This window comes from Monodelphis domestica, chromosome 3, assembly GCF_027887165.1.
Source record: "Monodelphis domestica isolate mMonDom1 chromosome 3, mMonDom1.pri, whole genome shotgun sequence".
NCBI classification, from domain to species: domain Eukaryota; kingdom Metazoa; phylum Chordata; class Mammalia; order Didelphimorphia; family Didelphidae; genus Monodelphis; species Monodelphis domestica.
In genome coordinates this window covers 177,932,811-177,957,353 of record NC_077229.1, presented here as the reverse complement: position 1 = coordinate 177,957,353, position 24,543 = coordinate 177,932,811, and the positions used below count along the sequence as shown (strand labels likewise).

The window sequence follows — 24,543 nt, the reverse complement described above, 5'->3', positions numbered from 1 at the left end:
ATGGTGAATTTTGGGTATGAAATATTGCATATGCTATCCAACTATAATTAATTCATTATTTGGCTTTACTGAAGTGATTTTTTAAATGGTTTATTAAATGAATGACATAAAAAGAGATCAATACAATTAAAAAACAAACAGCTTTAGATATGCATTATTACCTTTAATAAAGCATAGGGGACTAATTATATGACTAGATGAAACTATTTGGCTTTGTGATATGTGGAATTTTAATATTGAATTAGAGTATCAGATATTCTTTTTTTTTTCAAGAATTTTTAAAATGGGGGGGCAGCTGGGTAGCTCAGTGGATTGAGAGCCAGGCCTAGAGATGGGAGGTCCTAGGTTCAAATCTCACCTCAGACACTTCCCAGCTGTGTGACCCTGGGCAAGTCACTTAACCCCCATTGCCTAGCCCTTAGCACTCTTCTGCCTTAGAACCAATACACAGTATTGATTACAAGATGGAAAGTAAGAGTTTAAAAAGAGAAAGAGAGAGAGAGGGTGGGGAAGAAGGGAGAACATTTAAAAAATTCCTTTTTTTTTTTTTAATTTAAACCCTTACCTTCTGTCTTGGAGTCAATACTGTGTATTGGTTCCAAGGCAGAAGAGTGCTAAGGGCTAGGCAATGGGGGTCAAGTGATTTGTCCAGGATCACACAACAAGGAAGTATTTGAGATCTGATTTGAACCCAGGACCTCCCATCTCTGGGCCTGGCTCTCAATCCACTGAGTCACTCAGCTGCCCCCATAACTCTCTTTTAACAAGTGCAGTCAAGCAAAACAAATCAAAATGTCTAAAAATGTATATCTCTTTCTACATTTAGAATTAATTCTGTCAAGAGGCAGACTGAAGTCTCTGGTGGCCATGTGATAGATCAGAGTTCTGAAGTGTTTTCCACTGTTTTCCTTTCTATTATTATAATTAATGTTTCTTTGGGGGGTGTTGGGGGAGTAGTGAAAACTCTACTTTCTCTTGGAAATTATACATTTGATTCTCATGCATTCATTTGGAGTTGCATTTTATTTATTTTTATTTTTTTAATTTTTATTTGGTCATTTCCAAACATTATTCATTGGAAACAAAGATCATTTTCTTTTCTTCCCTCCCCCCCTCCCACCACCTCTCCCATAGCCCATGTGCAATTTCACTGGGTATCACATGTGTCCTTGATTCAAACCCATTTCCATGTTGTTGGTATTTGCATTAGAGTGTTCATTTAGAGTCTCTCCTCAGTCGTATCCCCTTCCCCCCTGTAGTGAAGCAGTTGCTTTTCCTCTGTGTTTTTACTCCCACAGTTTATCGTTTGCTTGTGGATAGTGTTTTTTAGATCCCTGCAGATTGTTCAGGGACATTGCATTGACCCTAATGGAGAAGTCCATTACCTTCGATTGTACCACAGTGTCTCAGTCTCTGTGTACAATGTTTTCCTGGTTCTGCTCCTTTCACTCTGCATTACTTCCTGGAGGTTGTTCCAGTCTCCATGGTGGAGGTGCATTTTAGTGTACAGTGCCCCTTTACGTATTGCGGGAATTACATTTCCGAGACCCCCACAGTAGGTGAAAATTCGTGAAGTAACGGCATTATATTTATTATTTATATATATATTTTAAGGCTTTATAAACCTTTACCGCTCTCCTATAAACCTTTCCCACACTCTTATTAACCTACATTCACTGAGCCAATTAGCACCCAAGATATAGAACACAGCACTGTGGTTGGTTGCCTTTCATTCTATCAGTCAATAGTGTGCCACAATAAGTGTAACTCCGCAATACAAAATTAGATTTTTTTTAAAATCCGCAATGCAGAGAAGCTGCAAGAAGTGAGCTGTGATATAGTGCAGAATGACTGTACATGGTGATACCTGAGATTGATGATAGAGCAGGACCCTTGAAGCTGGGAAACCAGGATTCTTATGACTTCTTTCTCTTGGAAGATCCTTTTTAAAAGTTCTGTTGCTTAGCAGATGTGACTTTAGGCATAAAGAAGTCTCATCTCTGCATTTGTATTAAACTCCTAAAAGACTTAAGTCTTATGATAAAAGGGACATCACTTATGCAAGCTTTGAATTTCCCAAAAAGCCTAACCCAGAGCTCTCAATGCATAGGTGCTTGCTAAATGATGACTGTAGTGATGATTGACAGATGTTTACTGATATTTTTAAAAAATTGTTTCTGTGTGTGCTTGATACTTTGTTTTTATATCACAGTCATTTTTTTTTAAATCCTTACCTTCTGTCTTAGGATCAATACTAAGTATCATTTCCAAGGCAGAAGAGCAGTAGTAAGGGCTGAGCAATGGGGATTAAATGACTTGCCCAGGGTCACACAGCCAGGAAGTGTCTGAGGACAGGTTTGAACACCAGATCTTCCTGACTCCAGGCTTGAAATTCGCTCCTCATTTTTTCAGTATATTCTTCCCTGCTCGGTTATCCAGCAAGCAAGCTACCCCTTATAAGACTGAAAAAGAAAGAGGAAAAATAATTCTGTTAAACTAATAAATCACCTGCATAGAACAGTATCCTTTCCTGCAATGAAGAAAGGAAGGTGTATTCTTCCAATTTTTCTTTGGAGCCAAGTTTGCTTAGTAATGCCTCAACTAACTCATTCTACAGGGTTGTTTGGAGAGTGTGAAACAAGCTATTAGATGTGAAAGCATTTCAAGAAATTGAAATGTCTTACGTTGACAAAGTAAGGAAGAAGATAGTATCTAGGTTTCCTTCCTTCCCTCCCCTTGAATTCTCTCCCTCCTTTTCCCTCTCCTCACTGAGATAATAAGCAATATGATAGATTTTATATGTTAAATAATGTAAAACATTTTTCCATATTAATTCTGTTGTGTAAGAAGCCACAAATTAAAAAACGAAGAATAAAAATGAAACAGTATGCTTTAGTCTGAATTCACACTCTACCAGTTCTTTCTCTGGAAGCAGCTGGCATTTTTCAGGGAGTCCTACGGGATTGTCTTAGATCATTGTATTGTCAAGAATCAGTTATTCACCGTTGTTCATTGTACAGTATTGTTACTATGTACCATGTTCTCCTGATTCTGCTTTCTTCACTGTATGTCAGCTCATGCCTTTCCAGATTTTACTGAAATCTTCCTACTCATTATTTTTAACCCTTACCTGCTATCTTAGAATCAATACTAAGTATCAGTTCCCAGGCAGAAATGTGTTAAAGGGTATAGGCAACTGGGGTTAAGTGACTTGCCCAGGGTCACACAACTAGGAAGTGTCTAAGGTCAGATTTGAACCCAGGAACTCCTGTCTTCAGGTCTAATACTCCACTGAGTCACCTTGCTGCCCCTATTTATTATTTCTTATAACACAGTAGTATTCTATTAGAGCCATATATTGGTTTTCTTAAAAGTTAATTCCTCTTAACTTGTGTGTGACTGGAATGGATCTTGTTGTTTTGTTTATTTGCTAGTCTGCCAAGTTAATCTGCCTCTTTCTCATCAATCTGGTCATACAGTAGAATGTGATACATTCTAATATTAGGGAAGGGTTGTGAAGAGGAAGAAGAGATGTGCAATTAAACCATGTCATCTTCTCTATACCAACCTCCCATATTAATGAGATCTCATGTCATTCAAGGTGAATTAATGAATAAAATTGTATTAACATGATGCATTAAAGAAAATTATTTGAGGGATCAATTGAGGTTGCTTTAAAAAGAATTTTTTTTTTAAACCCTTACCTTCCTTCTTGGTGTCAGTACTGTGTATTGGCTCCAAGGCAGAAGAGTGCTAAGGGCTAGGTAATGGGTGTGTGTGTGTGTGTGTGTGTGTGTGTGTGTGTGTGTGTAAAGTGACTTGCCCAGGGTCACACAGCTGGGAAGTGTCTGAGGCGAGATTTGAACCTAGGACCTCCTGTCTCTAAGCCTGATTCTCAATCCACTGAGCCACCCAGATGCCCCAGCATGGCTTTTTTTAAATGCATTTGGCAAACATCAACAAACATGAACAATTTCATTACTTTTGCATACTAAATCATAATTTATCCCACCATTTCCCAAAGAATACCTACTTTCTTTCTAGGTCTTCGCTACAACAACTACTATAAATGTTTTTGTAATTATGAATGATTGCCCTCTTCATCCTTTTGGCATATATACTGTACTTAATAGTGATATCACTGACTCAAAGGACAGTGGATTTATTCTTTTTCTTTTTCAACTCATACCTTCTTATCTTAGAAGACATTCTTAGTAATTGTTTCAAGGCAGAAAAGCAGTAAGGGCTAGGTAATTGGTGTTCAGTGCCTTGCCTCGGGTCACACAGCTAGGAAGTATTGGAGAACAGATTTGAACCCAGGACCTCTCATCTCAAGGTCCGACCCTATCCACTGAGCTGTCTAGCTGCCTCTACTTTACTAAGTTTTAGGGTTTTAAATTGTTTTTTCAGAAAGGTGGGACCACTTCATACTTCTTTTGACACTACCTTTTTCCCATGGCCCCAGAAACTCATTTGGGGGAAAGGTCATGTTTGCCAATTTCATGGAAGTGAAGTAGAATTTGAGTTTTTAGAACTTGTCCTTATTAGTGATTTGGAGTATTTTTTCATATTTGTTGGTAGCTTTCCATTCTTTTTTTTTTTTTTGAGAACTGCCTGTTCATATCTTTTGATCATTTGAGGCATGGCTTCTAAAGTATGACTTCAGAAAGGATGGGAAAGGATTAGCTAGGTGGCTCAGTAGATAGTTAGACTTGGAGACAAAAATCCTGTGTTCAATTCTGTCCTCAGATACTTCCTAGCTGTGTTATCATGGGCACATCACTGAACCCCAGTTGCTTAGCCCTTACCACTCTTCTGCCTTGGAACTAATATGTACTATTAATTCTAACATAGAAGGTAAATGTACTAATGTCTATCTTCAATTTTATTTCCTCTGTCACCACAGAAGATATATGTGTTTATGTATATAATACTGAAAAATCAAACAGTTGAATTGGTTTTGGTCATGGAACATTAGGAAAAATTATTTTGATATCTACGAATGTGAGCAAAGTCAGAGAACCTGAACCCTTTGGCACCTGTTGTAGTAGTCAGCACAATCTGGTTTAGTCTTCAATAAGATGAGTTTGAACTTCATTATGATATAGGGGAAAATACACTTTAGATATATTTTTAACTGGAGATCTAAAAACAGCCATCAAAGGATTTTGTTAAAATTTTGACCTTTAAAATTAGAACTATTTTGAGTCAAAAAGTTTGAGCAAAAGATAAAAAATCTTTCTAGGAGGGAACTTCATGAGTTCCTCTTTTCTCTTTCATTTCATTTTTTCAATAATTAGGAATTCATTTTCTCACTCCACCCCCACTGAAAAAGAAAAGCAAAACCCTTTTAACACATAATCAAGCAAAATGTCCATGTTGGCAATGTGTCAAAATACATGTCTGAGTGTGTTATCTCTCTATCAGGAGGTGTGGATATTGTGGCTCATTCTTAGTCTTCTGGAATCATAGTCGATCACTGAATTTTTCAGAACTGTTTCTTGTGGGGGCGGCTCGGTGGTTCAGTGGATTGAGAACCAGGCCTAGAGATGGGAGATCCTCAGTTCAAATATGACCTCAGACACTTCCCAGCTTTGTGCCCCTGGGCAAGTCACTTGACCCCCATTACCTAGCCCTTAGCACTCTTCTTCCTTGGAGCCAATACACAATATTGACTCCAAGATGGAAGGTAAGGGTTTAAAAAAACAAACTTGTTTCAAAGTTGTTTTTGTGATCTTGTAAATTGTGGTCTGATTACTTGATATCTGTTCATTCCTTTAAAACATTTGCTTTTGTTATTTCTTAAAGGATAAAATATTCTATTACATTTGTTTATCATGTTTTGTGCAGTCATTCACTGATTGATGATGGATACCCCCTTGATTTTCAGTTCTTTTCCGGTACCAAAAGAACTGATATAAATATTTTGAAGAACTTCTTAGGTTCTAGTTCTTTCTCAGCTCCCAAAAAGAAGGCTAGAATTTCAAAAGGCTTATATTTTGTTTTCATGGAAACCAATTTGATGCTTCTACATTTCTAGTGGTTTGGAAGCAATTTTTCTCAGCTTATTACTTCATTCACTTTAATATCCTCTCTACTGTGATTTGTTATTCCAGTTTTGTGGCATTAAGAGCTAAATTAAGGGACAGCAAGATGACTCAATAGATAAAGCTCTATGCTTGGAGTCAAGAAGACCTGGGTTCAAATTTAGCCTCTGATTTTTCCTAGATGTGTTACCTTGGGCAAGTCACTTAAACCTGCTCTTCTGTCTCAGAGTTATTACTAAGAGACAACGTAAAGTTGTGTTTTGTTTTATTTTTAATAACTAACTGATCCCCTCTCCTTTCCATAATGTTCAAATGGAAAGAACCCTAAAGGTGAAGGACCAAAATCTTGGCTTACTCCTTTCTCTGCTTCTTATGAAGGGTTTGGATATGTTCTTTTTGCCTGCCTCAAGGCAGAAACTGTTTTTTGACTTTTAGTTTCTCTGCCACATAGCATAGTGCCAGGCATATGAGAGGTGTTTAATAAATGTTTGCTGACTGACTTACTCAAGGGTTAGACTAAATATTCTTGTTTCTGCCAATTTAAGAGATTTTTGAGATAAGTTTGAGAATAATAAAATCTCAGACAACTTCAGCAAACTTGCACCTGACCAGGAAGCTGCCCCACAAGGTAATCACCACCAGTCATCCAGGTTTCACTTGCTCTCTAGTGAGAAGGGAGCACCCTTCCTTTTGAAGCAGCTCATTTCATTCTTAGAGCTAATAGTTAAGAAGTCGTTTCCTTCCAGCAAGCCTAAACCTGCCTCCGTGTAGTGTGATCCTTGTTGTTCTTATTAGGTATAAGTATACCTTTCTAGGCAAAGTAGAAGAGCAGGAGAGAAAAATGTGAAGTTTGACAGATTGGCCATCTCTGCTTATAGATGTATTCTTTTTTTTTAGTTTAAGTATTTTTCCATGCTTACATAATTCTTGTTCTTTCCCTCCATTTTTCCCCTCCCCACTCCCAGAGCTGACAAGCAGTTCCACTGGGTTATACATGTATTATCACTCAATACCTATTTCCATGTTATTCATGTTTGTAATAATCTTTTAAAAACCAAAACTCTACATCCAATACCCATATAAACAAGTGATGTTATAGGTTTTTCTTTTGCTTGTCTACTGCCACAGTTGACACTCTTGACATGGATAACATTACTTCTCATAAGTCCCTCACGATTGTCCTGGATCCTTGCATTGCTATCAGTAGCAAAGTCGATTATATATGATTGTCCTACAATGTTTCCGTCGTTTTCCATCTGTGTACAATGTTCTCCTGGATCTGCTCATTTCACTCTGCATTCTAGATGTATTCTTTACTTGTACACTGACTGGTTAGGCAAAGTAGAAAGACTGGCAGGTGGAGTCCAAACTCATTTAAAAAAATAATCATCTTTTATTTTATTTTATTGCTTTTTTACCCCTGCTTTTCCACTAAATAAAAAGGAATCTGGGAAAGTAAATGCTAGTTTGTTTAAACAAGTCTTTTTCTTTCTTCATACTTAATTACTTTCCTAGTCTATTTTCAGTAACAAGGGATAGTTATTCTGAATTAACATATTTGCCAATGTCTATTTCCAAAACAGAATAAAGCAAGATTAGAGATTTGCTAATTGCTAATTTCAAGCATAAGGTTAAGATACAACAAATATGTCTTCTGGAAATGTTTTATACATATGTATTTCCTTTTTTCTTTTCTTAGTTTAGTATTATATAACTGTTTATGTACATATAAAATTGGGAAGTTGATTTAGAGATGTCTTTTTATAAATGCATTTAGTATTTTGTTGTTTCTTTTTAACAGATAAAATAGCTTTTATTTGATAAAGTTTAAAATTTCAAGACTATTCTTTTGAAAGGATAGACAAATCGAAATATTTATTTTTACCTTCCTAGGACTGTTTAAAATGTGTCCTTTATATTCACTTCATTTGCTTAACATAATCTGATTAAACACTCTAATATCAATAACAACAACAGCCTTGCCCCTATCACCACCACCCCCAAAACACTTCCACTAAAGGTGGCACCGAAACTGGAATGTTTATGATTGGAAAAGATTTCTCATCATGTTTTTAAGATTTTTACATCAGGATGTAGTCACTAAAACTTTTTGCCTGAACCCGACGCTATGGTGGCAACCCTTGACTCTTGAGTTCGTGCCATTCATTGCATTGCCCTACTTTGTGTATTACGTGATTAGGCTGTCTGAATTTGGAGAGTCTTCTCACCAGTGTGGTACAGGGTGATTAAACTTCAGCCACAGCAATTCTGGAAGACTATCTGCTAAGTGGCAAAAAGGCTACAATTTATGTTTGTGTGGCAACAAAATTACTGGTTCTTGAAGTACCACATTTGGAAAACAGCCTTTGTTTTTAGGGTCAAAAGAAATGCTCATTTTACTCTGTGTATGTTTCGCTCCTCGAACATTTCCTTATGCTGGTTCTCAATTATAAAGCTTGCCAATCCAGTTCTCTCTTGTTGCTTGCCTTGAGGGCAAAATGAATGAGTTTTGCATGACTAGTCATAAATCAGGAGGCATGGGGCTGGCTCATCTTCATTGGTTTAAGATCAGGCAGCAATAAGAATAGATGCATAATTATAAATTGATGAAGAAAGTAATTATTGACAGTTGTTTTTCTTATCCCTCTGCTTTTGTAGGTAGTTAGCTTTTATAACTATTCCCTACTATTATTTTTATTGTAGAGAGGTAGGGAGGTGAGGTTGGTTGGGTTAAAAAAAAGATAATATAGTGTTTTGAGACTCTTAGTGTGTGGCTTAAAGGAAAAACCAGTTGAGGCATGATTCTTAGAACTAAGATAAGTCAAGAAAATCTCAGTAATAAGGAAGATGAATTCATTGAAGAAATACTTGGGTTGTAAGTGCCTTATTAAATAGCTTTGTGAATTTTGCCAAGAGACATGAATTTTTGCTATAAACAATTCATATTTTATTTATCAAATTGGTTTATATATACATAGTAATTTTTTTCAGAAAGTTTTGCTCAAAAGTACCAATATGTATATAATATATGCTACATGGCCTTTTTATCCCAGTCCCATGACTTACGAGTACATAATCATGTCAACAAGGTATTATTTTTTGTTTCTACGGTTAAAGCATTGTGCTAGTTCTCTGAGTTCTGCGAAAGAAATGTGAGATACATTCCACACGCTGAAAAATCTAGTCTGTTTGAAGAGACGAGAGACATATTTAAATGAACCCATGACTCATGTAGGCACTTCCTTGCACTGGTACAGATCACAACCAATATATACTCTTATCCTATGTAATTTTGGTCTATGTGGTTGTATCAAGGTTCTACCCAAAGTATTAAAAGCCTTCTCTTAGATCTTAGTCCATTTTGTCTTTACCAGAGGAATGCTCAGACTATCATTTGTTATCCTGCCTTCTGTTCTAAGGTTCATATGAAAAAAAAAAAAGCCACTGTTGGAGAATGTTTGTATTGAAGAGATGCATACTTGCATCAGGTGCACATTTGCATCGAGTGCATGGTTGGTTGGGCTCATTTCACATTATTGGGCATTCTTAGATAAATTAGAGGACCATATGAGTTTCACATTTATGTGATACAGATTATATGGATAGTATAGGAAATTAAATTACAAAAAGAATTGGGCTCTATTAGGTAAGGAAGACTTTGTGCAAAGAGGTAGGCTTTAACTTGAGCTTAGAAGACTTGCTAGGATTTGGTTAAGACAAGAAAAGCAAGTAGAATAGGGGTGTGGTATGAATTAAGGATGAGAATTTAGAAATGAGCCAATTGTCTCTGGGGGAGAATAAGACCAACTGGAATGGATCAGAATGTTTTCAAATTAGTGAAAGTTTAGTTCCTTCCTATAAACACTGTTATGTTGTAGTGGAAAATAAGGATGCAATAAAAATTGTTGATATTTTTGTTTTAAAATTATAGGCAGTTTTAACTTTCACAATTCCTGTAGACATTTTCGACAGAGTTTTGTGCAAAGATAGTTTTAATTTTATTGTAACTCTCCATTTTTAGAGGAGTAATATTTTTTGCTTCATTATGTGGCACTGTAATTTTTTTAACCCCACAAACAACCCTTTATCTTTTCTTAAACAGGATTAAAATACAGAGAATACTTCCTAACTGTATGACTTTCAGCAATTCACTCAACTCCATTTGCCTAGTCCTTTACCACTTCTTGGAATTCTGCCTTGGAAGCCTTGGAATAGATACTGAGTATTGGTTCTTTTTTAATTTTTTTTAAACCCTTACCTTCCATCTTGGAATCAAAACCGGGTATTGGTTCCAAGGCAGAAGAGTGGTAAGGGCTAGGCAATGGGGGTTAATTGACTTGCCCAGGGTCACACAGCTGAGAAGTGTCTGAGGTGAGATTTGAACCTAGGACCTCCCATTTCTAGGCTTGGTTCTCAATCCACTGAGCAACCCAGCTGCCCCCTACTGAGTATTGTTTCTAAGACAGAGGGCAAGGCTAGAAAGAAAGACTGCAAGATATCACTGTTGACTATAAAAAAGCATTTGATTCAGTTATAGCAAACTCATTAACCCCTTCCTTGCTCTTCATTGTTCTGTGAGACAATATGGCTCGTGTCTATTATATTCACATAAAGTTTTTTGCAACTGAACTCTTGTATACTTGAAATTGGTGTTAACCCTCATGGCCATGTCTCTTCTGCATTCTGAAGAAGGACATTTTTATTTTGTTTTTCTTGTCATGTCAACTTGTTATATTGATTAAATTTGTCTAAATATAATAGAACCCATTTTTTAAAAACCATTCTCTGTTGGAATGGGGGTAGGGTGCGGGAGATAGTAATTCTTATATGTGAGACCTCTATACAAACCTTTAGGCTGTTAGGCTTTCTAAACCTTCAAAATACTATTCTATCCTCCTCCTCGGTTAACAGCACCCTTGTATTATATAGTCACTGTGTGTCCAGGACTTGGTTCAGAGAGTTTTTTTATGTTTCCAGAATGTCATCTTTATTTTCTACTATAAATGACCTAGGAACTATACTTACTTTCATAGGAGTTCATTTGCTTAACCTCATTATGAATCTTTGCAAGTCAAGATGAAAGTGTTCTTGTATGATGACCCAAGTTGGCCAGCTTCTTGATTAATTTCTCCAAAGAGAACATTAGAGCACAAGAATGTCAGCGTGGATTTGGTATGAATGTTCTAGTTAAGTACATCAGCTCACTGGACAAAGATTGAATGTTGGATAGTCACAGTTTATATCTATTTCTAGAACCTCTGAAAGACCAATTCTTAGAACTTACTGCTCGCTCAAAAGCAGAAGGGAGAGATACAAAAAATGAAGACTATTTTGTCCTGTTTATTGGTCACTTTGGTCAAAAGTTATCATCTAGTAGTGTTCAGCATTCTCTGGCCCTCTCTACTTAATCACTTTCGTCTAGAGATAGCAAAAACTGCTGGTTGTTAGACCGGCCCAGGTGTTTTCATTTTAGTTAGAGAATTCAAGAGTTTGTACTTATCCTCATTGGTCAACTCTATACCAGATTGAGCTTTTTATCCAAATAATTATATAAATAAGTTTGTCATGACATTCTCAAGTTTAATAAGCTTGAATGAAAATCCTTCTGAAGACCATACATTTCCCGGGGAGTGATGAATATCAATTGATTGATCATTGCTTTAATTATATAGGACCAAACATTTTCCATACTTTGAGAATCATTATATTTCCCCTGATTAGACTTGAGCAAGGTATGTTTCTTTTAGCTTACGTTGGACACTAGCTTTTTTTTTGTCTGTTGCATTTTAAATTTAAGAAACGATCGTCATAGTTTTGAAATGAAAGCAAAACTAATTTATCTGTTCAATTCCTGGAAAAATATGATTCTTTTTAGTAACAAAAAGCTGAATCTCACAAGTATTGAATAATTTGAATGATTTGAGGCAAGTTAGGCATGTAAAAAAAATATGTTAAAGAGTAATTTGGGGGCAGTGAGGTAGCACAGTGGATTGAGCACCACCCTTGGAGTTGAGGGAATCTGGGTTCTGTGAATTTCTAACTTCAGACACTTCCTACCTGTGTGACCCTGGGCAAGTCACTTAACCTTAATTACCCTAGCCCTTGCCACTTTTCTTAGAACAGATAGTAACACAGAAGGTAAAGAGTTTTAAAAAATGTTCAAGAAGTGTGGTTATATTCTAGAGTGCTTTTTAGCTTTAGTATTAGATTCACTCAAGTGATGTATGATTCTTTATTTCCATTTTCACCTGAAAATAACTTAGGGGTATAACTGAAAGAATGTCAAGGAAGAAATTAGTATGCTTTCATTAAGTGACTACCATATTTCAGGAATGGAAGATACAAGGATAAAAGGAAAGTAGTTCCTGACCATGAGGAGCTTCTGTTCTTTTTGTGTAGACAATTTCTAAGAATATAGAAATACAATAACACCTGGGAGGCATCAAAGGGTTAGTTTCATCTACAAGGAAGAGCATGGGTTGTATTTTGAAGGAAATGAAGAATCCTTAGAGAGTTCATTCTAGTCATATCAACAACACGTGCTACAAAGGCACAGAGATTCAGTCCTATGTAAGAGCCTCTTTGGCTGGACTTTGGAGTATGTTAAGAACAATGTATAATAAGGCTGAAAAGGTAGGTTGGGGGCAGGTTGTAAATGGATTTACATGCCAGACAAAGAAGTTGGTACTAAGGAGCCACTGAAGTGTGAAAAGGGGAGTGGTATGGTTAGACCTGTACTTTAGGTTAATCATTTTGGTCACTTGGTAGAGGAGAATTTGGAAATAATTGGCGTCAGGAGACTAGACTATTACAAGAATCTATCTGCAAGATGATATGGGCTTGAACAAAGGTGGTAGCTCTGTGAGTAGAGAGAAGGGCATAGTTATAAGAAATATAAGACATAGAAATATGGCTGTAGCGGATTAGTTATGAAGGTTGTAGGGGGGAAAAGATAACTCTGGGGTTGTGAACTAGGAGGACTGAAAGGTTGAAGGACCCTCAACAAAAATGCAGAAGTTTGGCAGAAGGATGGGTTTTAGAGAAAAGACAAAAAGTTCTGCTACTGAATAAGCTGGATTTGACATGCTTATAGTACATACAACCTGAAATTTCCACTAAGTAGCTGGTGATACAGGAGTGGAACTCAGGAGAGAGACAGGCTGTATACATCAATTTAGAAGACATGCATAGATAGGATAATTAGATCTATGGGAACTGATGAAGTCATCTAATAAGAGAATATAAAGAAGTTTGATCCACAGGACAGAACTTTTAGAGTATACCCATCTGAAAACTGTCATGTAACTCAAGTATATTAAATGATCTGTAAAACAGCATGAAGCCTTGCTCTCTGCGTAGTTGTGTTACCTGAAGTGAGTCTGTTAACCTCTCTGACATATTGTTCAATTGTTTCAGTCTTCTCTGACTCTACATGACCCTACATGGGATTTTCTTTCCTTCCTTCCCTCCTTCCCTCATTCTGTCCTAAGTATTAGTTCCATGGCAGAAGAGCAATCTGGACTAGAATAGGCAATTGGGTTTCAGTGACTTGCTCAGGGTCACACACAGCTAGGAAGTTTGAAGGGAGATTAGAAGCTAGGAGCTCCCATCTCTGGCTCTCTATCCACAGAGCCACTTAGCTGCTCCACCTGTTTGGGGTTGTCTTGGCAAAGACACTAGAAATGGTTTGCCATTTCTTACTCCAGAAACACAGTTTACTTCTATGCAAAATGGAGATGATAGTTGTATTACCTACTTGGCAGGATTCTTATGAAGAGAATGCTTTGTAAAGAGTCACAAACATGATCATTCAAAGGAGACTTAGCTTCATATTGTGTCACTGACCCTTAATACATTCATCCTGGGCAATTCAACCACTGTGCCTGTGTTGCCATCTGTAAAACTGGCATAACAGCACCTACCACAAAAACATGGTGTAAAGATCATATGGCATAATATATACATAAAACTCTTTGCAGCCAGTGCTATATAAATGCCAACTATTGTTATTACTTGTACTTGTGTTAGTCAGCCATGTATTGAGACTGATTTTGTAGCAAATGTCTTCTTTAAAACATCCAAATGAGTATTAACCTCCAAAAGACATCTTTTGGGGGGGTCTTTAAATCCCCCATTTAATAAATATTATAATTATATATGGTATACAAATTATAATATTATAATGATATTGCCAAGCAATTTTAGAACTTTAGATCATTGCTGCCAAACTCAAGGAGAAACAAGAGTCACTGAACTCTACATAAGGTTCCTTATGGGCTCATCATATTGACTTAGAAAATCGCATACTAACATCATTTATCTTTCTCATATTTTTATTTATTTTGTTAGATATTTGGACAGTATGTTGGCTGCATATGGCTGTGGCCATGTGTTTGACCTTTCTTCTTTGGGATTCCTTCAAAGCCTATTTCACTGCCACATGAAAACAAACCTCATTACTTGATAGTCACTTATTTTTGCAATGGGGGAAGCATTGGACAACCAAAAATGAGAGTTATCCTTCTTATTCACCAGTTGTTGCTGGTGATTATTATAAGGTTGTGTGTGTGTGTGTGTGTGTGTATGTGTATGTACACCCTTAAAGGATGGTGATTGAACAGTATTGAGAATATTTAAAAGAATATGCCCTACATTCCACAAAAATATTCACACAGACATACAGAGACAGCCTAATTGGAATAAAGTGTATTGTCTCCTAAGGTTATATATTTTTCTAAATCCCTTACCTTTTGTCTTAGAATGAATGCTAGGTATCAGTTCCAAGGCAAAAGAGAAGTTAGAGCTAGGAACAGTTGGGGTTAAGTGACTTGCACAGGATCACACAGCGAGGAAGTATCAGAGGACAAATTTAAACCCAGGACATCTTGCCTCCTGGTCTGCTGTTCAATCCACTGAGCCACCTACCAACCCCTCTTAAACATATTTTGAAGAGAACAGCATTCATTTATTTGGGTGTGTGAGTGCTTTGTTGTTTTAGATTTCTTATGGCCAGTCCCACCTCAATATTCAACTCCTATTTAACCTGTCCTCTCTAAGATGGAATAGTCTTTTCTTCACCCTTGCTTTCTTTGCAAGTACTTTTAATAAATACTCCCAGATTTGTAATTTTAGTATAAATGTTGACTGTAATTCTAAGTACCATATCTTTTAGGAAGCTTGTCAACTTGGTAACTCTAAATCCTTCTTAGGTGATCCCCTTTGTGCATTGGAGGCCTTACTCTTCTTTATATATATAGATATATATTTTATCAATTACATGTAAAAACAAATTTCCACACAAGTTTTCTTAAGTTACATGATCAAACTTATCACCCTCCCTTCCCTTTCTCCTCCTGGTGCTGGTAGGCAATTTGATCTGGGTTATACATATATTATCATGCAAAATATATTTCCATACAGTTCATTTTTGTGAGTAAGTAATTTTGTAAATCCCAAACACAAAAACATAAGCCTAAATAAAGCACTGAAACATCATATGGTTTCATCTGCCTTCTCACTCCAACAGTTCTTTTTCTGGAAGTAGATAACTTTCTTTGACAAAAGTCACTCAGAATTGTCCTGGATCATCGTATTGCTAATAATAGTTAAGTCTATCACAACTGATCATTCCACAATATTGCTGTTACTGTGTACAATGTTTTCCTTGTCCTGCTTATTTCACTTTGCATCAGTCCATGTAGGTCTTTCCAGTTCTTTCTGAAATCATCTTGTTCATCATTCCTTACAGCCCAGTAATATTCTGTCACCAACATATACCACAATGTGTTCAGCCATTCCCCAACTGAAGGACATTCCTTTAGTTTCCAATTCTTTGCCACCACAAAAAGAGCAGCTATAAATATTTTTGTATAAACAGGTCCTTTCTCTGTTTTTTTAATTTTTGAGACTTTACTTTTGACTTGGATGTCTGAGGAGTCCAAATATACTCTGGTTTAGAATGATTAACTCTCTTCTGTTCTACAAAAGGCATTTTTATTATTCCTTTTGGTGTCTTTAGTTCCATATTTGTTTATTCTTTTGAATTCCAGAAGAAATTTGTGAGATAAGGTGGTAAAAGATTTTGGGTTTATATATACATGGGAGGGCAACAAGGTGGTTCAATGGATTGAGTGCCAGACCTGAAGTCAGGAAGACTCAAATTCCTGAGTTCAAATATGACCTCAGAAACTTATTAGCTATGTGTGATCCAGGCAAGTCACTTAACCCTATTTGCCTGTTTCCTCATCTGTAAATGAGATGGAGAAGAAAATTGCTAATCACTCCAAAATCTTTGATAAGAAAACCCCAAATGGGGTTACAAAGAGTCAGAAAGGACTGCAGTAACTGAACAACAACAACAACATGAGCCAGACCAGGGTCTCTGGGGTTGTTTGATCTTGGGTGCTTTCCACCTAGCTTCTTGCTTCATTCTCCTAGCTAAAGGCTAAATGCAAGACTTACTTAGTGATTAAGAAATTAAGAACTTTAAAAGAAAAAATATTACCTTAACTCTTAATTCACAGGTTTGCATCTTGACAAAAGTGTTCCAACCTCCAGATATGGAGCCTCTGAAGTGGAAGATATGGGGAATGTTATTCTAACAATGATTTCAGAACCATACAGTAAGCACAACTTTGGAAACACAGTGGATATCCAGAAGATAAATTTCCCTACCTCCCTGTCTCAGCTCTTTGCCCAACCTATGTTCTTTGTCTTCTTTCTTATTCTAGTTAAAAATCATGGAATGTATTTATCTCTTGTAGATCACAGGTTTTCAGATCCAGAGAGAGTGAATTACAAATTTGAAAGTGGAACTTGGTAAGTAACTGAGTAATACTCTTCTCAGTCTTTTGTCCTAAGTTTTTCGTTCTCCCTTTTTTTTTGGTTAACATTTTCTGATTTTTAGGGTTTTTTTTTCCACTTAAATCTAATTTGATGGGGCTTTAGTGTTTGAAGAGGGGAAGATTTACTTTCCAACCAATAAACATATTGTTCCTACCACCATATATGGTCCCTAAGTCAATGCCTTGACAACTGAATTAAGTAAGCATTTTTACTTTATTATTAAATTTTAATTTTTTCAATTATATGTAGAGACAGTTTATACAGTTGTTATCTGACATTTTGAAACTCAGATTCTCTCTCCTCCTTCCCTCTCCCCAACTCCCCAAGAAAGTAAATATTACAATATAGGTTATACAAGTGTCAGTAACCATTTTTTTGCTTCCTGTTGGTGTGCAGAGCACAAACACATCCTATTAAATGCTAGAAAAGATTTAGAATCAAAATAACAGTACTACCTCCATGGAGCTTATAGTCTAACAGAAGAAAAAGACCTATAGATAGTATTACAAAAGTACATTTGTTATTTCAATGTGATACAAAACAAAATATTTGGAGGATCTTAATCAGTAGAGCATCAGGGAGGACTTGGCATTTGATTTGGGCTTTCATTATATTTCTCCTGTTTGTTATATGTGCCCTGATGATCTTTCAGGTACTTGTGAGTAGCAAAACAAGAGAGACTATTTTATACTCTTGTTAAAAAGTTCTTTGAAGTCCTTAATAATTTTTGCCTTCACTGACAAGATGGTGCTGTTATAACTATTGCTTAAAAAAAACATACTTTATGTTTTTGTATTGACTCTAAGATAGAAGGGCAAGGGCTAGGCAATTGGGTTAAGTAACTTGCCCAGGGTAAGAAGTGTCTGAGGCCAGATTTGAACCTCTTTCCTCTAACTCCAAGCATGGTGCTCTATCTACGGTGCCACCTATTTGCGTGGTATTATAGCTATTGTTAGTTAACACATATCTAGTGTTGGAAAGTCTTACAAATTCCAAAAATGTAATTTCATTGGATAAGTATCCATTTTTTCTAGCACTTTCCCAGCTCACATAGTTCTTGCCTTGTCAGGTAGGTGGTGCAAGTGTTAATCCCTTTTTATGTGTAAGAAACTGTGGCATAGGTCAAGCAGCCTACCTCCCCCAAGGTCTGTTTAGGTTTTGGTAGAAAGCCATGAGAGAGAACACCTCTGGTAAGAGAGTAAAAGGTAGGAGTACCATTGTGCTACATGCTGGTAGATTTCATCTGCAATATTTTATTCAACTCTAAAGTTATGGCTTTAAAAGGTATATGGATAGCTAGAGAATGTCCAAGGGAAAGTAACCAAGGTGTGAATCCAAAGTCATTTGTGAAAACTTGCCACTTAAAAAAAATAATAGCAATTCTAGGGATGATTTTCCTGGGAAAGAGAAGTTGGGAGAAACAATATAGATATCTTCACATTTGGAAAGCCCTCGTGTGGCTTTTGACTCATGTCATTTTGAGGCTCTTTTTAAAGATTGGTTTGGAAGGACGGTCAGTGTAGTTTCAGATTTCCCTGCTACTAAGCTGCCATCTTGGCTCCATCCCCCTGGAAAGCCTTCATGTAGATAATAGATTTGATTTTTCTTTAGCAAATATTTACAAAGTGATTATTCTGTACAAGACACGGTGAACTGGGCATACAAAGATGAAAGACAGCAATTGTTCTTTAAGTACCTTATAATCTAATTGGAGCTTGAAGCAGTGATATGTTGTGTTTGGGAGTGTAAGAGGAAAAGGATGGATAGAATATGCTATAGATGTGTAGAAATATTTTTTTGTCATTCATTCATTTTCAGTTTTGTCTGACCCTTTTGTGGTTTTTTGGCAAAGATACTGGAATGATTTGCCATTTCTTTTCCAATTTATTTTACATATGGAGAAACTGAGGCAAACAGGATTCAGTACACAGGGTCACACAGCTAGTGACTGAGGCTAGATTTGAACTTGGGAAGCTGAGTCTTCCTGACTCTAGGTCTGGCATTCTATCCACTGTGCCACCTAGTGACCTTATACATAAATATACTACAAGGTTAAATGTAGGTATAGGTAGAAAAATACAAACCAAGTACTATCAAGAGTGATTAGAATACAGGTTCCTTTAGGGCAGGTACTATGCTTGTCTTTTTATGTATCCCTGGCACTAGTCCTTATCATATAAAGACTAACAAATATTTGTTGATAAACTGACTTGGAGGGGAGAGGATTAGAGGAGGAGAGGCTTAATCAGTCTAGGTATGTAGTGGCACTATATTCCAGGTAGAAAGGATGTTCTGCTCCAATTCACGGAAGTAAGAGAGTTTAGGACAAGATCAGAGAATAATTAGTCCAATGGGGCTTTAACATATAGTGCATATGAGGGGCTAGTGTGATGTAAGAACAAATAAGTTGGGAGCCAGTTTGTAAATGACCTTAAATGAGTGTCTAAAGAAGAGTAGTCACTCAGGGTTTTTGAGTAGGCAAATGACAGTATGTGTTCAATCCTCCCGGTAGGTAAAAGTTCCCTCGTGGACGAAAACGGTGTTCATTTTTGTCTTTTGTCATCTCAAGTGCCTAGAACAGTACTCTCCCTAATGAATACATATTGAATTGAAAAGTAAAGAAGCAATATTTTCTCTCTTATGTGTATTCAAATCACTAGCAAGGGATACTTGATTAGTAAATTTGAAATAAACCAAAGAGAGACGGAGTGCATGAGGTCACATTGGTACTTGAAGGAAAAAGAAACTTCTGGAATTATCTTCCTGTTTTGGTGCCATAAGCATTCATGAACATGTATGTTCTCATTCTTTTGTAAGTTACTTGTATCAGTTGGTGGTTTATTTGGACATTGTCCTGGGACTGGGGAGAAATGTGAGCATGTGAGGAATAGAACATGCAAAATTACTGAAATATAATAAATGATTTTCTGGCGATTCATATTAGGAAAACAGGGCATTCTCTTCATCATATACTTGGGATGAGAAACACTTAGGTGTTTGTCCCAGTTTTAGTGTTGAATATCTATTGGAATTAGACCTAGCAGCAGTAAAATTCAAACCTGATGTTCTTTATTAACTGTCATTGGATAGGTGATATAGTGATTCTTAGATTTTATTACCCACATCAGTTAAAAAGCACTTATTAATCACAATATGCTAGGCACTGTGCTATGAGCTAAGGATACAAAGGCAAAAGAAATTGCAGCTTCTGCCCTCAAGGGGCTCACATTCTAATGGGGGAGGCAGCAGGAAAATAAAGTAGATATGTATATGATATGTATAAAGTAAATGGAAGGTAATCTGAAAGGAGAGGGCTTTAGGGGCCAGAGCAGTTAGGATCAGCCTCCTGCAGACAATATGTTTTGAAGAAAGCCTTGAAGGAAACCAGGAGGCAGAAATGAGTGGACCGAGCATTCCAGGCAAGGAGGATTTCGCCAGTGTAAAGTCTCAGAGAAGGGAGATGGCATCATATACTAAAGGAACTGCAGGCAAGACCTCATAACTAGATCATAGACTGTGGAGGGGAGTAAGGTTTACGAAAAATGGAAAGTAGGGGAGGCAGGACCACAGAGGACTTGTTTTTTTTAACTCAGTGGGAAATCAAATAGCCACTGGAATTTAATGAGCATAATGAGGTTGACATAGTCAGACCTATTTAGAAAAATCACATTGGCAGCCAAATAGAGGTTAAAATGGAGTAGGGAAAGACTTGAAGCAAGGGCACCAACCAGGAAACTATTGAAATAGCCTAGATGAGAAATGATGAGAGCCTGAATTAGGGCTGTGGTTTTGTGAGTAGAAATTAGGGGATTTACATGAGAAATGTGAAAGTAGAATTAAGTAAAATTTGGTGATGGATTAGATAAGTAGGGTGATTGAAAAATGGAAATAAGGATGACTGAGATTGTTGACTTTGGTAACTGAGAGGGTAATTGTGTCCTCTACAGTAATAATAGGGGATTCTGAAGAGGAGAGTGCTTGGGGAGAAAGATAATGAGTTCTCTTTTGGACATGTTCAGTTTGAGATGCCAATGAGACATCCAATTTAAAATATCTAAGCACTCAAGAGTGCTATCTTTGTTTAGCTTTGTATAAGGGGAGGAAGATGTGTGACTGTAGCTCATTAGAGAGACTAGAGCTGGATAGACAGACCTAGAAATCTATATAGAGATGGTCATTAAACCTGGGAGTTAATGAGATCCCTGAATGAAATAATGCAGAATAGAAACAAAAAGGAACCCAGGATATTTCAGATTAATTTCCATCACATGGATGAAGTACCAGCAGAAGAGACTGAAAAGGGGCAGGTGAACCAAGGAGAAGTTCATAAAAGAGATAATTTCCTGGATGAAATGGTGAATTGACAGTGTTGGATGCTATAGGGTGGTTAAGGAGAATGAAGATTGAGTAAAAGCCTTTGGATATGACAATTAGCGCATCACTGGTAACTTTATAAAGAGCAGTTTCAATTGAATATTGAGGTCAGAAGCCAGAATGCAGGAGGTTTGGAAGTATATTAGAAGAAAAGAAGTTGAGGCATTAATGGAAATATAAAGGATAATAGCTAATCGGGATGGTTGGATCAATGGAGTCTGTAGATAGCAAGGAAGGAGCTGATAAATAGAGAGTGATTAAACCTGATGAGGATGGGAAGAGTGATCTAGAGGACTATATAGAATGGAATCAAAGGTGCACATAGCAGAGCTTATCTAGAAAAGAAAAGGTTCCTTTTCTCTTTGATAACCTTGTGAAAGGATAGATAGCAGAGAAAGATGTCTGAATGATGTGAGATAGGGGAGAAGGGAAGCTCTTGGTGAATAGTCTCATATTTTTTGGTGAGGTGAGGTCCTCGGCTGAGAGAGGAAGTCAGGGGATGGTGTGGCAGGAATGAGGGTAGAAGAGGATATTTTTGGGGGCAGCTGGGTGGCTCAGTGGATTGAGAACCAGGCCTAGAGACAGTATTGACACCAAGACAGCAGGTAAGAGTTTAAAAAAAAAAAAAGAGGATATTTTTAACAGCCACTTGGAGAGTAGGACAGTGGATGAGGGAAGAACAGAATGGTTATTTGGCTGAAAAATGAGGGGCCAGTTGATATTAGACATAAATTTTCAATAGACCCAGACCACATGGTTTTGTAACTTCCTCCATTTCCATTCAGGAGCATGTGAATAGGAGGGAAAAGAGGTAGATAGTGGGAATAATCTATGGTTGGAATTTAGAAAGGACAAGGGGCCAGTTGAGGAGACTGTAGGCTTCAATTGATTCACCAAGGAGTCATTAGGGAGAGAAATAGAGTGTAGTTGGTCCTACCTAGGAGTAATGGCCTGGGGAAGAATGTAAGTCATGGTGAGGACAAAGAATATGATTAGGATCATAATGTATTGGGAAAGGTGGAATGTTAAAAGATTATGATCAAAAAAGATATGTCAGAGTTCCTGACCAAGGAAGCGGAACCCTTGTGAGATAATGACAAGAGCAAGAGTATGACCATCTGTGTGTAGATGAGGTGGAATGAGGAGTAAATCTTGTGGACTGAGTAGATTGAGAACCTGGGGAACTCTAGAGTATTTAAGGGTACATCAGTATGTTGAAGTCTCCTAGAATAAAAACAGGAGACTGGAAGGAGAAAAAGATTATATACAGGCTTTGAACTTATTGAGGAAGGAAAATTTGAATTAAGTGATAAATTTGGATAACATGAACCTCAAAGGAAGAGAAGTTGCTTAGTAAAAGTGGTTGTGGAAGCGTCAAAAAAAAAAACATTAGAAGGAAGTCAGGGGACAGATGGGTGGCTTAGTAGATGGAGAGCCAGCCCTAGAGACAGGAAAGCTTGGGTTCAAATCTGGCCTCAGACACTTCCTAGCTGTGTGACCCTGGGCAAGTCACTTGACCCCCATTGACTACCCCTTACCACTCTTCTGCCTTAGAACCAATACACTATATTGATTCTAAGTTGGAAAATAAGGATTAAAGAAAATAAGAAAAAAAGGGAATAGTCAGATTCCCCCAATTCAAATCTAGTGATATGATGGAAAGTGTAACTAGTATAGGAAAAGGTGATTGGAGAAGAATGCCATCCGGAGGGAGCCATGTCTCAAAGATGGACATAAAGAAAAATAAACCAGTTTTAGATGAAGATAAGTTGGTTCATTATTTAGCAAACATTCCAAAAGACACTATGAAAGAGATAGACAGATGTGGAGAGTTTGTCATCAGAGGGGTAAGGATGATGATAAGGAATAGAGTTGATAAATTAACATCTTGGAGTTTGGAATCACTGGGATGGAATTTGTGTATATAATAGGATGAGACTATGTTAACTCTAGAGCAGTAAATCTAGGCAGAGTATCCATTATTGGAATGAAGTTCGTAAGAGAGGTAAAAGATTAGAAAAGTCCTCCCACGAAGTTCAGACTCTTGGTAGATAGTGATATGTTCTGTGACACTCAAGGAGACTTGCCTCATGTCAGGCAGGAACCAGGTGGTCAGGAAGCCAGATGTATCTTCTTGTCCTGGAGAAGGCTCTGAGAAGTAGAGAAAGATTTGGAAAAGGTCTTGTCCTCCTAGAATAGCCCTAATCTGCATATGTTCCTGGGGCAGGCTCCCAGGAAGGTGAGAATTGGGCAGAAAACCAAGAGGGTTGATTCAGGAAGGAAGAGTCTTTCCTCCAACTGGCATGCCCAGGCTCTGGATATGACCCTGATTCAGGGCTCCAAAGGAGGACTTCATTTAAAAACCATAGCTGTACGTTGCTAAGAACTGGAAAAAGTATCTAAAGTTTGATAGTCTGTTTGTGGAGCACCCCAGCCTAAAAATGGTAGAAAATCACTTAAAACTATATATGCATTGTAGCTCCCACCAATAGAATGTAAGTTCTTTCTGGGTAGGTGGGTACAATGCCAGGAAGAAAATTTCATGGGGTTCATCTGCTGACAGATAATTGGGATGAGGGAACTAGCTATCTTAGATATGTGCAAGCAGTTCCTAGGATTCACAAAGGTCAAGAGACCATTGAGCCCTGCCTTTCTTATTGGATACATGATGTAATGTACCGAAATCTGAACCAAAAAAAACTAAGTCATGGAAGCACAAAGACCAGAAATCTGCTGAAGGGGAATATCTGAAAATTTTTTGATGACATGAAACTCCAGGGCAAGGGATGGGGGAAATTGGAGGCATTGGTGTGTTTTGAAACTATCTAAATGTCCTTACTTGTTTCACAGCAGCAAGATGGAACTGGTTGATGATAACACTATAGTCAGGGCAAGAGGCTTACCATGGCAGTCCTCGGACCAAGATATTGCAAGATTCTTCAAAGGCCTTAACATTGCCAAGTTAGTTTTCTTTATTTTTTTTTAACTCTTACTTTCTGTCTTAGTAACAGTTCTTAAGATAGAAGGAAACAGGCTAAATAAATGGGGTTAAGTGACTTGCTCAGGGTCACACAGATAGGGAATTGTCTGTAGATTTGAACCCAGGACTTCCCATTCCAGGCCTGGCTGTCTATCCATTGTGCCACCTCGCTAACCCTTTTTCATTATTCTTTAATTTTTAAATTATTCCAATAGATATAATGAATTGGATCAACTTTTTATCATTCTCCCATTTGTTTCTTCTCCTTTGCCCATCGTCATTTAATATTCATTTTTA

At 37.2% G+C, this 24,543-nt stretch overlaps 1 protein-coding gene across 5 annotated transcripts in view; it reads left to right on the top strand.

Moving 5' to 3' along the window:
* ESRP1 (epithelial splicing regulatory protein 1) overlaps positions 1-24,543 on the top strand; it is a 101,954-nt gene that overhangs the window by 12,474 nt on the left and 64,937 nt on the right. For all 5 annotated transcript variants that reach the window (XM_001379464.5, XM_007488122.3, XM_007488123.3 and 2 more), the window contains exons 5-7: positions 16,571-16,669; positions 16,811-16,865; positions 24,117-24,227. In XM_001379464.5, coding sequence (XP_001379501.2) covers positions 16,571-16,669; positions 16,811-16,865; positions 24,117-24,227 — 265 coding nt within the window. The remainder of the gene's footprint in view (positions 1-16,570; positions 16,670-16,810; positions 16,866-24,116; positions 24,228-24,543) is intronic.